We start from the raw sequence: 16,689 nt of genomic DNA, 5'->3' as shown, positions 1-16,689 counted from the left end.
TGGGTTACCTCACTAAGGATGATATCCTCCAGATACATCCATTTGCCCAAGAATTTCATAAATTCATTGTTTTTAATAGCTGAGTAGTACTCCATAGGGACTGACTTTGTAGCCAAGGCTGATCCGACTTATGGCAATCTTATCTTAGCCTTGAAAATGTAGAAATTACAGGCACGAGGCACCAGGCTCAGCATTCAATCTGTATAAAGTGTTGGTTTATGATATGAGTTAGTTTTACAAGGGCATGCTATAGATGAAAAATCTGAGGCTGACTCAATGAAAGATCAGTGAGCTATGTCAGATGGGTTGTACCCCATTAAAGTGTGCCATTTCATATTGATGCTCCGTGTTCTAGTTCCTGAAAACACAACTCTATTTTTGAGACAGTCTTTAGGATGAGACTGCTAGGGAGGGCTTTAATTCAGTCGGACAGGAATCCTCATGGGAGAGGCTGTATAAAAGGAGAACCTCCAGAATGGTGAAACATATGAAAGTCACATGTGGCCACCACAGGAAGGCAGCCATCTGTAAGCCAAGGAGAGCTCAGAGAAAGTTAGCCTACACCTTAATGTCAAACTTTTCGCTTCTAAAACTGCGGAGAATTAACATCTGCTGTTGTAGACAGCAGTCTCTAACATTCTGTTAGGCAGCTCTATCTACGAAGTAACCAGTCACTGAGCAAGTGTGAGCACAAGCTCTGACTGAATCCAGGGACCTGAGCTGAGAAGGAATCGCTCTACTGCTTACTCTGGTTACAACAGGACTGGAATCTCATCACTACTCTTGAACCTCAGGCTTACAGTTCAGGAGATGAACCAAAGTCTACTTTCTAACATTCCAGAGAGCACACATTAGCTGAGAAATCAGTGTCTGAACATGTATGAAACTGGAATAAACCTCACATGATCTTTACAAAAGAACAATTCCACAACACATACAAAGCCTTTAACAAGAGACTGAAGATGGACTCCATGGTCTCACATAAGCTAGCCAGGTTTCCTGCAACCCAGCCGTACCCTGCCCCCGCCATGGCTTTGGATCTGATAGCTTCTTTTCTAGCAATTAATCCCGAGGTGATTATTCAGGATATAGGCAAAAATGTACACATAGCAATGCTTGCTATATAAGGTAAAAAATTAAACATAGGGGCTAGAGAAACGTTGCATGGTTAAAACATTTGCTATTTTTGTAGAGGATGTGGGTTTGACTCCCAGCCCCCATGTGGTAGCTCACAACCATCTATAACTCCTGTTTCAGAGGCACTTCTGGCTTCTGTGGGCACCAGGAATGCAGAGAGTGCACAGATACACATGTGGCAAAACGCTCATACACAGATAAAAAAAAAAAAAAAAAAAAAAAAAAAAAAAAAAAAAAAAAAAAAAAAAAGAAAAGAAAGAAAGAAAAATAAAAAAAGAAATATGCTAATCATTTAATGAAAGGAAGAGGATTAAAATAAGTTCTAGGCATACCCAGTCAATGGGGTGAATATTATATAACCAGGAACAATCATGTTCTCTGCTGACATGGCTCCAAGTTCACGCAGCAAGGTATGAAGATGAGCTATGAGAGAATGTCCAATATTCTGTTGTGTGAAATTTAAACACACACACACACACACAATTATGAAAAGGAGATACTAAACAATTCACAATGGTCACTTACATTTTTCAATCTACTTTTTTAAAGTCTATTTCTGTTACTTAATTACTTTAGTGACTTGGAATAACACATAATCTGATAGACTACATTCAGAGAGAAAACGGACAAAGTAGAGTCAAACAACCACTGACTTACTCTGATTATCTCAACAGTCCTTGGTTCTTCCTCTGTGCCTGTGGGTAGAGAAGCAAGGCCATTCACTAATGCTTCTGATCAGACCGAATACGCCTAAGTACAACTGTCTAGGTTTTTCAAGAAAAGAGGCTACAGCAAGCGGGGTACACCCTTCCTCTGTACCAGGACTCCACTGAGTCTTCAGGGGCACTATCCCAGTGTGGGCAGGTGTGGCCGTAACCACTGGGTCTGACCAGAGGAGCTGATAGGCCGCAGCAGCAATGGCCTGAAACATGGCTACTCAGAGCTGGGGAACAATACAGTTATGTTTCATTGTGCATTTTTCTGCCCTACTCAAAGATAACCCTCACCCAAGAGGGCCTTAAAACCCCAATTCCCTTCACTCTGTTCTCCAGGGCATGTGGACTTCTCACCCCCTCCAGGTACCAGTAATGTATTCGTGTTCTCTCTGTAAACAAACAGTTGTACTTTGTGATGCACTCTTAAGTTTTTGGTTTTCTGTTGCTCATGGGATCTGTGCACCTCTTCTGCTTCCTCTTCAAATAGGCCATACTATGTAGCTTAGGCTGACTTTGAACTTACATTTCTGGGGAGGATCTGAAGATCTTTTTGTGCCAACCAGGTTTTGTAGGCTGGTGATGACTGGGGCAAAGGAAGGCCGATAGCTGCTGTGTGCACTGTGCTGATCCCCCTGAAAAGGAGACACTGTGGTCACTTATGTGCAGGCACTGCTATGGTCCTAGAGACACCCTTCATCTGAGTCTGCAGAGACTGAGGTCACCAGACAGCTACAGACCATTCTGAAAAAGTCAAGAAACAAAACCAGTCACTGTGCTCACCCCCTCCACCCTAGTCCCACATAAACACTCGCTCTCCCCTGTGTCCCCCCCCCCCCCGTGGATGCTCACTTCTGAGTCATAGTACAAAGACAGATATTCGAGCTGCCTCTGCTGCACATAACATCAAGCATTTCCCTAGTTTGCTAGTGTTACAGCCTTCAGTGACCAGCCCTGTCCTTTGAGGAGGCAACCAACATGACCCAAATTACAGCCCGTGTCTTGCTTAGCCAGTGTGTGGAGCTAAATCAACAGAAAGGAGACTGAATACAGACTTCTAGAGAAAGCGGTCACCACGAAACAGAAAGAACAGATTTTAGAGGTTTCTTACTTTTATATTCTGAACATTGTCCTATAGGCAGGATGGGTCAAACCAACCTCTTACACCTGCATTTAACTGTTTCCCTCACTTAAATAGATCGTTGAGATTTATAATCCCTCCCCTCCCCTCCCCTCCCCGCACTGCTTGTGGACGTTGTACATCGTGGTGCGGAGCCTAGTGCGCACCACGATGTACAACGTCCACAACCCGCTTTCTCTTTCTCTCTCCCCCCCTTTTTTGTTTTTGTTTTTGTTTTTTCAAGACAGGGTTTCTCTGTGTGGCCTTGGCTGTCCTGGAACTCACTCTGTAGACCAGGCTGGCTTCGAACTCAGAAATCCGCCTGCCTCTGCCTCCCGAGTGCTGGGATTAAAGGCGTGCGCCACCACGCCCAGCTTCTTTCTCTTTCTTTCTTTCTTTCTTTCTTTCTTTCTTTCTTCCTTCCTTCCTTCCTTCCTTCCTTCCTTCCTTTCTTTCTTTCTTTCTTTCTTTCTTTCTTTCTTTCTTTCTTTCTTTCTTTCTTTCTTATTTTTTTGCCAAGCATCAAACGTAGGGCTTCACGCATGTCAGACAGATGCTTCACCCCCCACAGCTTAACGATCATTTATTTAATTGTGGAAGAACCTTTAAAACATTGAACTATTTCTGAAATAAGAAAGATTTCAAGTAAGCAGAAAAGTTATAAGAATTATAACTTTTTTCATGATACACACATACAATATATAATTCCAGCACTAGGGAGGTAGAGCCAGAGGAACCTGACCCTGGACACACATTTGGGAATCTCTCTCATAAAAACAAAAATAAAACGAAAAACAAAATGTCTATAATTTCTATTTTATACATAGAAGTATCTTGTTATGTATGTATGTATGTATGTATGTACATCATATGGACCAGCCTGAAGCACTGGATCTGGAGCTACAAATCATCATGTGCCATGATGTGGGTGTTGAGAATTGAACCTGGGTCTTCTGCAGGAATAACAAGTGGTTTCAACCCTAACACAACGCTCTAGCCCCCACATGTTCTTTATTACATACTGTCTACTTATCAATTAATTCATCTTCTAAAGTTCATCTGACTATAGGTCATAGACACCTGAATACTTTAGGATAGACTCGTGTTTCTTTGGTGTGGCACAGATGTCCCACGTGGCCTAAGCTGACACACCTTATGTGCTACCTAATTGAGTATGACCTTGAACCTATGCTTCTCCTCCCTCCGCCTCCCTGGGTAGTAGGATGGCAGGTGTTTGTCACCATACCCAGTTTATACGGTGCACAGAAATGTATGAATTGGCAGTTATACTTAACCACAATTAAACACCACACTGTACAAACTTAAAATGAACTAAGAAGTCCAGTGATCTATCCATCCAGGGGAATAACAGTTCTACCTCTAGTCTGGCTTGCACTGTACTCTCAGCTCCTGGTGTGAGGCTCCGATGGACCCACTCAAGACAGGCGAGTCTTCCATCAGACAGGTTTGCCTGAGACTGCTGACTGCAGCTCCTACTGTCAACTTAAGTCTCCACTGAATCCCGACTATTTACTTGTGTGTCTATGTTATCTGCTAATTACAGAAGTCGGGGGTGGTGTGGAGAATCGGTATTTAACAGTGTGGATTAGGTTTGATTGTTTTGAATATTCTTCTTCTTTTATTTGAAATTGTATTTATATGTATGTGCTCATATCTGTATGAGTATAGGTTTCAAACTTCCTAGAAAAGGAGCTAGACAGTTGTGAGCCACCATGTAGGTTCTGGGGACTTAACCTGGGTCCTTTTGGAAGAGCAACAAGTGCTCTTAAACTTTGGACCATCTCTCCACCTGCCATTTTGAAGATTCCTGAAGTTAAAGCAGCTAGTCTGTGATCCTGTTTGATCAATGACATAAATTTAAAATTCTTTTATTATGCTTGTGGGTGCATGCATGTGTGTGTGTCTGTGTGTGTAGCAGTACATGCCACAGTAAGTGACAACATACTATGACACACAGACAACATAGAGTACGGAGGTCAGAGCACAACCTTTGGAGTCAGTCCTCTCCTTCTACCATAAGAGTTGCAGGGATTAAACTCAGGTCATCAGGGGTGGTAGCAAGCGCATTTAAGCACTGATGCACTGGCCCTCCATGCTATCTTTTGTTGCCCATTTTCTCATACTAATGAGGCAAAGCTGCAGCTAAGGGCTTTGCAGGACCAGCTAATGCCAACCACAAATCCAAGGCACCTTAGGCTGTGGGGAGGCTGCAGTTACGGGGCAACTAGGAGAGAATTAAAAGGCACACTTTAACCTCAAAAAAAAAAAAAAAAAAAAGGCTAGGGGGTCACATGTAAATGTTTACAGCTGAATCATGTGCCAAGTGGGACTAAGAGCAGTCACCAAGTGTGTCAGCCATTATAACACACGCACACAAATTACCGTGAAAATACTTCATTAAAAAGGTGGTACTGACATCAGTCTTGCAAATAAATGTATTTGCTAACTCGAAAAATGTCACCCACTAATACCTCCCCGCCAGGAGAGAAACCCCCAGACTTCACTCTCCTAGGAGTGTACTGTTCACTGCCCTCAGCGTGTATGAGTGGCTATTCACAACTTAACTTTACAGCAATGTTTAATTGGATGAATAGAACAATGTTGTGCTAATGAGGTCAAATTGCTACCAGATGTTACCTCTTTTTTTTCCCTTTTCTAAAATAAACACAGCCGTGTACACGTGCACACAGCAATATTGAGTAGAGAGAGAAAAAAAAGGTTCTAAGAAAACACAGGCAATAAAGGAGAGAAAAATTTCTTAATGAATTTCCACCCCACCTTTCATTTTTATTTCACACACATGAAAGCACACTGAAGCTGGTGTTGTGAGCATGCAGCACGGAAGATATCATTTCTAAATAATCGTGTATGAAATGAGAAACTTTCCCCCAGCGGGCACACAAGGGTGAGAGAGTCGACAACCTGACTGTTCTGCGAGGTCTTCCGAGAGGCGGCCCAGGAACCGGCACGGAGTCTCCCAATCTCCAGCTGGACAAGACCCTGGACACACTTGGGAAGGCAGGAAAGTCGGAAGTGAGATGTGGCAGCACTTATGGTCTGAAACACCAGTGTAGGCCTTCAGCCGTCTCTGCAGCAGAGGCGCACCAGAGGATAACCGGGTCATCAGGCAAAAGGAGATCCAGTCATCCAAAACCCAAACGAAACAGGAACTCAGCACCACCGGGTGCATTAAATGGATTTGATATCACTGTGCCTTTCTCCCCTTCCATCTCCCTTCCGTCTGACCTAAGTGATCATAAAGGACACAGCAGTCCGGAAGTGGGAAACAGCAGAGGGAAATCCAACAAGAGACAGTTTACAAATGCAGGCCCTTTGAAGAGTAACTGAGAGCTGTACCAGGAACACGATTATTAAACAAACCCTCTGTGTGCACAAACTTCCACAGTTGTTTGAAGGTCCACTGGTTGCAACCAAAGAGGAAGGAGTTCCAGGAGGAGAGCCCCTCAGTGGAGAAGTCTGAGCTGCAGGCTTCCCCAGGCTCACCAGAGCCCACGGTAGGAGCAACCTGCCCCAGCAGAGCTTTGTGACTCTGCTTTTATTTGTGAAAGGAAGAAACCAGTCTAGACAAGCTTTAGCATTCCCTCCTAGCACTAAGTTGGCGTTGATTAATACCGAGGGATGGACTCCCTGCTCTAGGAGAACACATTCTGCCCAATAGGCTGATTACCAACACGTCTGGCAGTTAGGATGCTCACTAGCACGAGGAACTGCCTCAAATCTCCAGGCAGTTTCCTCTGTCTGTGTAGTCACTACGATAGCTTTTGTTCAATCTGCTCTTGGGCATTTGGAACAATCACGCGTTATACTTTTGTAAGAGCATAGCAAGAACATCCAACTGAGGTCAGGTGGACTGGGACAGCTCTGAGCACTGATCACTGTGGCTAGTGCTTAGGGACTCACCTTCAGGATGGTGGCCACTGTCTCCTGTGAGGCGTGTCTCATGTCTTCTCCATTCACAGACAAGATCTGGTCTCCTCGAATTAACCTCCCATCGAGGTCTGCGGCCCCGCCTTTCACAATGTCGGAAATAAACACTCCGCTTCCACTCCTGTTAACATCACCAAGCATTGTGGGATTGGCACAGCCAGGTAGTTATTAATTAAAATTGGACATTCTTTATAAACACTAAAGATCTAAGAACTAGAACTCAGAAGTTCTAAAACCAATCCATCAAGTCCAGTGCCATCCACTAACTTTCTAAATAATAAACTTATGCTTAGATTATGCCCATTTGTGCTATGTATTGTACATCCATCTTTGCCTACTGTACTTCTATGTTTATTGGTGGTGATACAAGCACTGGTGTGTGTGTGTGTGTGTGTGTGTGTGTGTATTTGTGTATATGATTTTGAGATGCAAAATGGTAATTTACTTTATTATTATTATTAATTATTATTATTTTGAGACAGGGTTTCTCTGTGTAGTTCTGAATGTCCTGAAACTTGCTTTGTACATTAGGTTAGCCTCACAGACTGGCCTGCCTCTGCCTCCCAAATGCTGACATTAAAGGTGGGCACCACCATTTACTTTTTAAAAGGGCAGAATTTGTGGCCTGGCATATAGAGGCCCAGGGCTGACTGCTTTCTGCTGTGAGTGTGGGTCTGGGGTGACCCCAGCACCCCATACAGACACAAAGTGAGCAAGCTATTCTCCTAGAGAAGAGCCTATGGCTAGTAACTTCCTTTCTTAAAAAATGAAATCATTTGTTTATTGCTCATATATTTATTTACATTAATGTATTCATGTTTATGTGGATATGAGCATGCCCGCACACTCATGGACAGCAAGAACAGCATGTGGGATGTGGTACTTTTCTTTCAGCATGTGGGTCCCAGGAATCTAAGAGGTCACCACTATGTATTCTGAGGGTTAAGAAGGATCATTTGAGTAAGGTGTTTAATCACAGGGACAAGTCATGTGTGGCAAAAGATGTTTTTTTTCCATAGAGGCATATGAATAACAACAACGGAAGTAAATTCCCTTCTATCCACTCTACCTGGACAAACACAAAAACCCACCCCAAGAACAGAACAAGTCTGTGCTTTGAAGGAACTGAGGCCACAACACTCCAGCTTTTTTTTTCTTACAAGCACTCAGAAATTTCCTCATATAACTCCATTCTTAACTGTGTTCTGACAATTGAAAACCTGTTAATGAGCTGGTATACATTTCTTCTACTCCTTAGTTACTGCAAACATATGCAATAAGCAGCTGCAAGCACACCTTTAAGGATTTATGGAATTGTTTGTCAAAAGGATTTGTAAGCTTTTAAGAGATGCATCTGACCCTTCACAATGGAAAGTTTCATGCTGAGGAATATAAACGTTCTTTTCAAACTAAATCTGCAGTGCAGGTGAAGGAGGCTCACCTCATCTATCACCTGATAGCAAAGAAGAACACTGTGTGGTGGTGCACACCAGTCATCCCAGCTAAGACAGGATTGTTGTGCGTTTGAAACTAGTCTACACAGTGAGATCCTATCTCAACAAGCGATCCAAAACAGAGCCACTGTTCTCTGCTTGGGATGGCCCCAGGTAAGAAGCAAGCAGCTGAGCACCGTCTCTGCAGTTGCTCTGGACCCAAGTATGTAAGAGAAACCCACAAATACTGCCCTAGGCAGCCACTCTGATCCTTACTGTGAGCTGAGTGCAGAGTCAGCAGCCCAGCTGGAATCAGGTGTGTGCACTGGGCCTTCTTGTATCTCAACAGGTCTTCAAAACCCATCACTAGTTCACAGTAGGTTTTCTCTTTCAGCATTTAAAAGCATTAGTCCCCATTTGAGGAAAAGGAAAGGCTGACCCCAGCTTGAAGACCCATCCTTACCGTTTCCCAACAATGCTCAGGCCTAGTCCTCGGCCAGTCTTCTTCTGCAGATCCACAAGGAACACCTCCAAGTTCTCCTCATCTCTGTACTGTGCTTCATCTCTGTATACCACCAGCCGCACCTTCTGGGGGGTCTGCCTCAGGGCTGTGATGGCTTCTTCATGGCTGGAGCTCCTCAGATCAACCCCATTAACCTGTAACAACAGACATCCTGAGACGGGGTGGCTTACAACAGAGGCTTCAGCCCGCTGCGGCAGCTTGATCCAACCAGTGAGAAATCTCAACAGAGTTCCAACTCATTCCCAGAGTGCACCATGTGAGAATCAGAAGTAGGGGCTGCTTCTCACTTAAAGACCCTACCTCACAAAGAGCAGAGGGTGGGCTGGTACTGTGGCATATATTTACACAGCTGGGAACTTCATTGTGGAGTTAGGGGAGCTGGTGTGTGTATGTGTGTGTGTGTGTGCGGTATGCATATGTGTGGTGGGTAGAGTGTGTGTATGGGATGTGGTGCGTGTGTGTGTGTGTACCCCTATTTATTTACTTATTGAGGTTGAAGAGAAGTAGCTAGTACAGTTATCAGCCCAGTTAGTATCTGTGAGCTGTTTGCTGTTATACTTGACATCTTTGCTCTTGTTATATTTGACATCTTTGCTCTTTTTCATTTGTCTGTCTGTCTTTGACTCTTTGAAATAGTCTCACTGGGTAGCCCTGGCTGTCCTGGATATGCTATACAGGCCAGGGTAGCCTCAAACTCAGAGATCTGCTGCCTCGGCCTCCTGAGCACTGAGATTAAGGTCTGCACAGTACAAATCTGGCTGGCTCCTCACTCTTAATTGCTCAGATTACATCATCTTCAGAAGTGGCCCAGGAGGAGATAAAGGATAGGTGTTTCCAACAGCTTCAAAGAAGCCCTTGCAGACTTGTGCCATCATTTGAATCTGATGGCACAGGCCATCATTTGAATCTGATGGCACAGGCACAGAGAGGCTGCCACCAGAGAATGTAGGATACTGGGGACAGTTAGCAAAGACACAGTTCTGTTGGCAAATCACACGAATGTGGGCGGCTCCGAATCCCTCTGAGTCCCATTCTCTTGCTCTGTTATACGGAGATCATCTAGCCAACTTATTTTTTAAGTAAATATTTCCATAGTGCTTGTAATGCCAGTCCTTATGGATCCACCCCTAGCTTTATTAGTGAATATTAGCTGCATAAATACTTGTGATATTTTCATATACATACAATGTACTCTGTTCACATTCATCCCCTTATTACCTTCTGTCTCAACCCTCTTCCTGATCTTCCTCTTTCCAAATAGTCCCCCTTCCACTCACATGACTTCCTCCCACCTAGACATGCCACAAGACAAACCACGATACTTCACTGAGTCTGACTTACTTTGCATACATGATGCTACCCAGTTCCATCGATTTTTCTGCAAACTTATTTGCTAGATTTCTTGTTCTTTCAGTGTGTAATTTGTTAGTTCTTCAAATATTCTGAGTATTAACCCTCTGTTGTATCAATAGCAAGCAAAGATTTTTTTTCTTACTCTCTCTTCTGTTCTGATTAACAATGTCATTTGATATGCAAAAGCTTTCTAATTGGATGCAAATTTGTCCTCCCCCCCTCCTTCCTCACTCCCCATCTCTGAGACAGGGTTTCTTTGTGTCCTCCTGGCTGGCCTGAAACTTGCTCTACAGACTAACCTGACCTTGAACTCACGGAGCTCCTCCTCCTGCATCTGCCTCCTACATGCTGGGAACAAAGGTGTGCGCTGCCACTGCTTGGTGTTAGTTCCTTTCTTTTTTTCTTTTTTCTTTTTTTCAAGGATATATATTATATATAAGTACACCAGAAGAGGGCACCAGATCTCATTACAGATGGCTGTGAGCCATTATGTGGTTGCTGGGATTTGAACTCAGAACCTCTGGAAGAGCAGTCAGTGCTTTTAACCACTGAGTCATCTCTCCAGACCAGTTCTTTTATTTCTTAAGTGACTGGAGTCCTACTTAGAAAGTCAATGCCTATGCCTATTCTTCAGTTGTTTCTCCTCTTTTTCCTACTAGTTTAAAGTCTTGAATTATAATTCTCTTAGTTACTTTTCTATTAATATGATAAGACACCATGACAAGGCAACTCATAAAAGAAAGTACTTACTGGAGCTCACAGTTCTAGAGGGTTTAAGGCCATGATCATTACAGTGGGAACATGACTATAGTCCGAAGTCCCAAAGTCTTTTAAAGCTCATCATAGCTAGGCCTGCCATGCAGTAATAGCCCATTTCTTTTTCTTTCTTTCTTTTTTTTTTTTTTTAAAGATTTATTTATTTATTATATGTAAATACACTGTAGCTGTCTTCAGACACTTCAGACACTCCAGAAGAGGGCGCCAGATCTTGTTACGGATGGGTGTGAGCCACCATGTGGTTGCTGGGATTTGAACTCAGGACCTTTGGAAGAACAGTCGGGTGCTCTTACCTGCTGAGCCATCTCACCAGCCCAGCCCATTTCTTGATACCAACTTATATCCTGGTTACTTTTCTATTGCTGTGACAAAACGCCATGATCAAGGTAACTCATAAAAGAACAAGTTTATTGGGCTGACCGTTTTAGTGGGTCAGTCTATAGCCACCATGTCCAGGAGTGTGGCAGCAGGCAGGCAGGCAGGCAGGCTTGGTGCTAGAGTAGTAGTTGGGAGCCTTCATCTAATCTACAAACAGGAGGCAGACAGAGGAAGCTAACTGGGAACGGCATGAGCTTTTGAAGCCTCAAAGCCCACCAGTGATACACCTCCTCCAACAAGGCCACACCTCCTAATCCTTCCCAAATAGTTCTACCAACTAGGGGCCAAGTATTCAGATATATGAGCCCATGGGACCATTCTCATTCAAAGCAACACAGCAGTATTTGATATATATTGAACTGATAAATAGGGTGAAGCAAGAATCTAGTGAATATCTAGTTCTTTTTAAGAGACACTGTTTTTCTTCCAGTGTATATTTTTTGTCTATAGCCGAGCATCTGTTTTTGTCTTGGTATTATGTTGTTTTTATTATTATTGTTATGGATATTTACTTGTACACTGCTTATACCAAAACTCTGAAATATACACTGCTACCATTTCCATTTACAGATGAAGAAAACAAGGCATAGAGAGGCCACGGACCCTGACCAAAGTCACACAGCTAACAGGTAGAGGAGCAGTCAGCATTTGAACCCAAGCTTTTCTTCTTCCCAAATGGATATGTGTGTATGTGCGTTTTGTGTGTGTGTGTGTGTGTGTACATGTGCTAACATATAGAAGACAGAGGTGACACTGAGTACCTTCTATTGTTCTTTTGTACCTTATAGACTGAGGCAGGGTCTCCCACTTGAATCCAGAACTCACCAGTTTGGCTAGTCTCAGTAGCCAGCTTGCTCTGGGGATGCTCTGTTCCCACCTCTCAGGGGCTGGGATTCCAGGCGGTGCCTTCTACTTGCTTCTTCTGTGGGTGCTGAGGAGCTGAACTCCAGCCCTCATGCTTACACAGCAAGTGGCTTGCCCACTGACTCATCTCTCCAGTTCCTAACCAAGACAGTATTTCTACTCTAGTCCTTTTACTGTGCAGTCTCCTAGGTAAGCCTGTGAACAGGTTACTAGAGGATGTGCCACAGAGTTAAATATAATTGATGTGATTACTGAATTTCTACAAAGAAGAAATGCAGGGGCAGGGTAGCTTTGGACTCAAAGTTAGCCACTCCCTCCAGGTCACATCTTGGCAAAGAGCCAAACAAAGGGAGACTGGCTCCCACATGGCCAGAAGAGGTAAGAGTGGAAGAGCTCCTGACATGTGACTTCCACCCCTTGTTCTGATGCAGCCCTGCATGGCCCAGGAAGGTGAAGCCTGTCTTTGAACTCAGCCCCTTCATCCGATATAGGACAGAGATGGGTGGGCTGCAGAAATACTGCAGAACTGTTTTCCTGTGTAGGGCCTCTCGCTACTCCTTCAGGCCACTAAACACTTTCCCATGTTAGTGAATAAACCCACCAAACAGAGGGAAGGCCGTGTCTCTAGGAAACCTGAGTGGATTATTTTCCTAGGGTCCAATAGATGGCACACAAGACCACTTCTGTTAGTTAAAACACAAAGTAACCAACCTCAAGGACTGAAGGTGGACTTCGTAAGCCATCTCAAAGGTCTCAGCAAACACACGGATAATTGAAGGCACTGTCATTGAATTCTAACATTGCAAAGGCAATCTCTACCAAATTCAGGCACTAAGGGGCCTGCTCAGCTCAGAGCAACTTCAGCCGGGTTTCCACTCGCTCAGGCGGCATGATCAGACAGAGTGGTGCAGCCTGGACACTGTGGCAGCACTCCACAGTCCTTAGAGAAGCAGGCTTAGTCACAGCACTGCTCACTGAGCTTGGGGTGGCAGGAGCAGCCTCCTGTTTGAGAAGGGCTCTTGGAGGTGCCACTGTCACATCCTTTCAGTAGGATGGCATGCGGGAAGTGGATGAGCCATTGCCAGGCTAGGGCTTTCGTTACTTATTGTTTTATGATGAGTTCATGGGGTAAATCAGGAATTAACTCTCTTTCTGATCCCATTTAAACAGCTTATAAATGGCAATAAGAGAAGGAACTGGCCCCAAAACCAAAAAACACCAGGAAAAAGACAGTCCATGCTAATCAACATTAATGAATTGTTTGGTGGTGTCTCTAACAAAATCCGGCTTATCCTAATTTTAACATTAGGACATTGTGATGTTTAATATTGATTGCCAATTTGACAAGTTCTACAATAACTAAAGAGACGAACCTTGGACTGTGAGTCTGTGGATTTTACAGAGCAGGCTAACTGAAGTAGGAAGACCCATTCTAACGTGGGCGGGACTTTTCCTTGGGCTCCTGTCCCAGACTGAGCTAGGCTGAGCACAGCTCTGCTCTCGGCTTCCTGAGATCAGCTGTCACTCATTCTTGCCACCCTGCTTCCAGCCATAGGCAGTACCTTTGGAGCTGTAAGCCAGATAAGCCTTTTCCCTTAAGCTGCTTTTTGAAGTACTCTGTTGTGCCAACGAGATGAATATTATGAACAGATATCATTCCAGCCATGGCAGACCAGCTTACAGAACACAGAGGACCCTCCTGAGCAGAAAATGTACTTACAGAAGAAAGCAGGAAAGCAGCTATAACAAAGAGAGATAGTAGTTTTTAAAAATGGTATTGAGAATTGACGCCAAGGCCCCTCCCACTGAGTCATGTGCCCAGCACTTTAATGTTTCTGACTGGTGTGGTGGCCACTCTCTGTAAGCCAACAACTGAGAAGCAGATGCAGGAGTATTAGGAATTCAAGTCCAGCCTCAACTATATTGTGAGTCTGAGGCTAGTCTGAGCTACAGTATGAGGTTCTCTCTTAAAACAAAAGCAAACATGGCTTAATTTGTGCTGACAAGATGCCTGGGTGGGTAAAGTCACTTGCCATCAAGTATGATGACCTGAGTTTAATCCTCGGAATGCACATGACGGATGGAGAAAACCGGCTCCTGTAAGCTGTCCTCTGACTTCCATATGCGTGCTGGTGCACATGTACACACGTGTGCTCATATACACTATAGGCAACAGATGAATAAGGGTTAAAAGGGTTTTTGTTTATGTTTTTATTTTTAACTAAATCTCACCAAGTTGACTACCCTGCCCTTGAACACACTCTAAATCTCTGGCAGGCTTTAGACTCATGCAGCCTCCTGAGTGCTGGGACCATAAGCCTGTACAACCAAGCCTAGCAGAAAATTTGTACTGAGGTTTAACTGATATAAAATTAGGTATATGTATTTGCATTTTAAAAACTATTTTATATGTATTGACATTTCACCTATACGCATGGCTATGTACCACATGTTTGTCTGGTATCACAGAGGTCAGAAGAGAGTGTTGGATCCCCTGGCACTCTCGTTACAGATGGTTGTGGGAACTAATAATTGACCCCAGGTCCTCTGGTCTTCCCATGCTGTGAAATGCCGAGTCAACACTGAAACACCTACATTAATATTAAAGCCATTAATCTTGAAATGTCAACTATAACAACACCAAATGGCTAGAAAATCTAGGAAAAATAAAACAGAAACCAGAAGTCCCCCAAACTTTGATCACTAAAAACCAGTGTTGTTTGCAAATTCATCTGTGTTAATTGTCAAAGATGCTCTTCTTGTTATCTCACCTCATGCACTAGCGCCTTACTAATGGCACTGGGGACACCTCCCAAGCCAGGGAGCCCCAGACCCACTGCCTGCAGAGAAGCCCTGACCCTCATCTGTACTTAACCGGGATTCTTCTCCTATATGTCACGCCTAGGTTTTCCTCTTATTTACACCCCTGCTTTCCTCTTGGAAGGCAGAAATGAGCCACCAAGGGGAGAAATAAAATCCTGTGATATCATTCATAATGTGCTACATCAGAGATACAAAGCAAAAACTGCACATGCTGGCCATAAAGTCTATCCCATTAAATTCATCCAATGAAAGAAATAGATGCTAAAGTCTCGCACCATTCAAAACGGTGAATGGCGGGCGTCCTGCTCATCTGTCCCCAGCATCACAGGGCCCACTGTGCCACCATTAATTTTTAACATATTAATCTTATCAGTTCATGAGTTTTGCTTCTCCTACTTCTGAAGATTGATTTTCTCATTTTAATTATATATATGTACACATATATCTGTCTATGTATAGGTATGTGATGTGAGTGCAGATGCCCTCAGATTCTCCCTAGAATGTAAGTTGCCTAACCTGGATTCTGGGTATCTAACTGGGTCTATCTGGAAGAACAGTACAAGCTCCTAACTGCTGAGCCATCTCTTCTGCTCCTTAGAATCTTTTAAAAGGTTTTAGCAGTTTTTCTAAATGATGGGTAAATTAAAGAATTTGGACAAGTAGCTCACTGTTTGGTAACTACTAGATGTTATCTAAGGGAAAAGATTTTACATAATGCTGGTGATGAGGCAAGGCTTTCCTCTTTACAAATGGTCTATTAAAATCAAGGAAATGATTTATCGTGACAAAGTTTTAAAACTGCAGGTGTGTGTTGAAGTATGTGTCTGTATGTATGTTTTTATCAGAAGATTTAGTAAGAAATAACAGTGACAAAAATCAAGTTGCAATATAATATATCTTATCTGATATTAAAATAATAGAACTATAAGTGGTACTTTCTTCTTCACTAAAAACATTTTCTCATATTTAGATAAAGAACTTCATAATTACAAACTAGTGAGTTGTTCAATGAACACTGAAAAGGGGGAGAATCTGACATAGGCTTTGATCAACAGAAGAGAAATCACAAGGAAATAATTGAATAAAAGACAGACAATCTGACCTATGGTCGGACATCAATCATGCTCACTGTTACAAAGTGCAATTCAGAATGGGGTACCTCTAATATCTGGTCTCCAGCCCATAATCTTCCATCTCTGGCTGCTGCACCTTCTTCATAGACTTCATGGATAACTATAGCATCCTATAAAAAAAAAAAATTCCCATTAATTCTCAACAACCACAAACAACCTCAGGCAAGCACCCAGACGATGGGCAGACTTGCTCACAATTGGCAACTTGTAATGATGTTTACTTTGCCTGATATATATATATATATATATATATATATATATATATATATATATGGAGCACAGTTATAGGCTTAGAAGTATAATTATGTTTTCCAAAGATGATTATTTCACTCCTTTAGGACAGGATTTGCTTCAGATCCCTCGTTAAACTTCCCTCAGGTTTTTCTGTTGACCTTGAACATTGCTGCTATGTTCAAACCGGAGGTGAACTCTGGGTCATTTACTTTTTACTGGTAATTTTAAACAC

General features: G+C 43.1%; 1 protein-coding gene across 5 annotated transcripts in view; it reads right to left on the bottom strand.

Annotated features, from left to right (window-relative positions):
• The window catches only part of Patj (PATJ crumbs cell polarity complex component), a 312,739-nt gene that overhangs the window by 35,731 nt on the left and 260,319 nt on the right, over positions 1–16,689 (bottom strand). For all 5 annotated transcript variants that reach the window (XM_021200048.2, XM_029539757.1, XM_029539756.1 and 2 more), the window contains 6 exons: positions 16,250–16,333; positions 8,836–9,029; positions 6,913–7,060; positions 5,914–6,000; positions 2,377–2,485; positions 1,795–1,832 (listed from right to left, as the gene is read on the bottom strand). In XM_021200048.2, the coding sequence (XP_021055707.1) occupies positions 1,795–1,832; positions 2,377–2,485; positions 5,914–6,000; positions 6,913–7,060; positions 8,836–9,029; positions 16,250–16,333 (660 nt within the window). The remainder of the gene's footprint in view (positions 1–1,794; positions 1,833–2,376; positions 2,486–5,913; positions 6,001–6,912; positions 7,061–8,835; positions 9,030–16,249; positions 16,334–16,689) is intronic.

The sequence above is a fragment of the Mus pahari genome, chromosome 6 (assembly GCF_900095145.1).
Source record: "Mus pahari chromosome 6, PAHARI_EIJ_v1.1, whole genome shotgun sequence".
Taxonomy (NCBI): Eukaryota; Metazoa; Chordata; class Mammalia; order Rodentia; family Muridae; genus Mus; species Mus pahari.
This window is presented reverse-complemented; position numbering and strand designations above follow the sequence as displayed.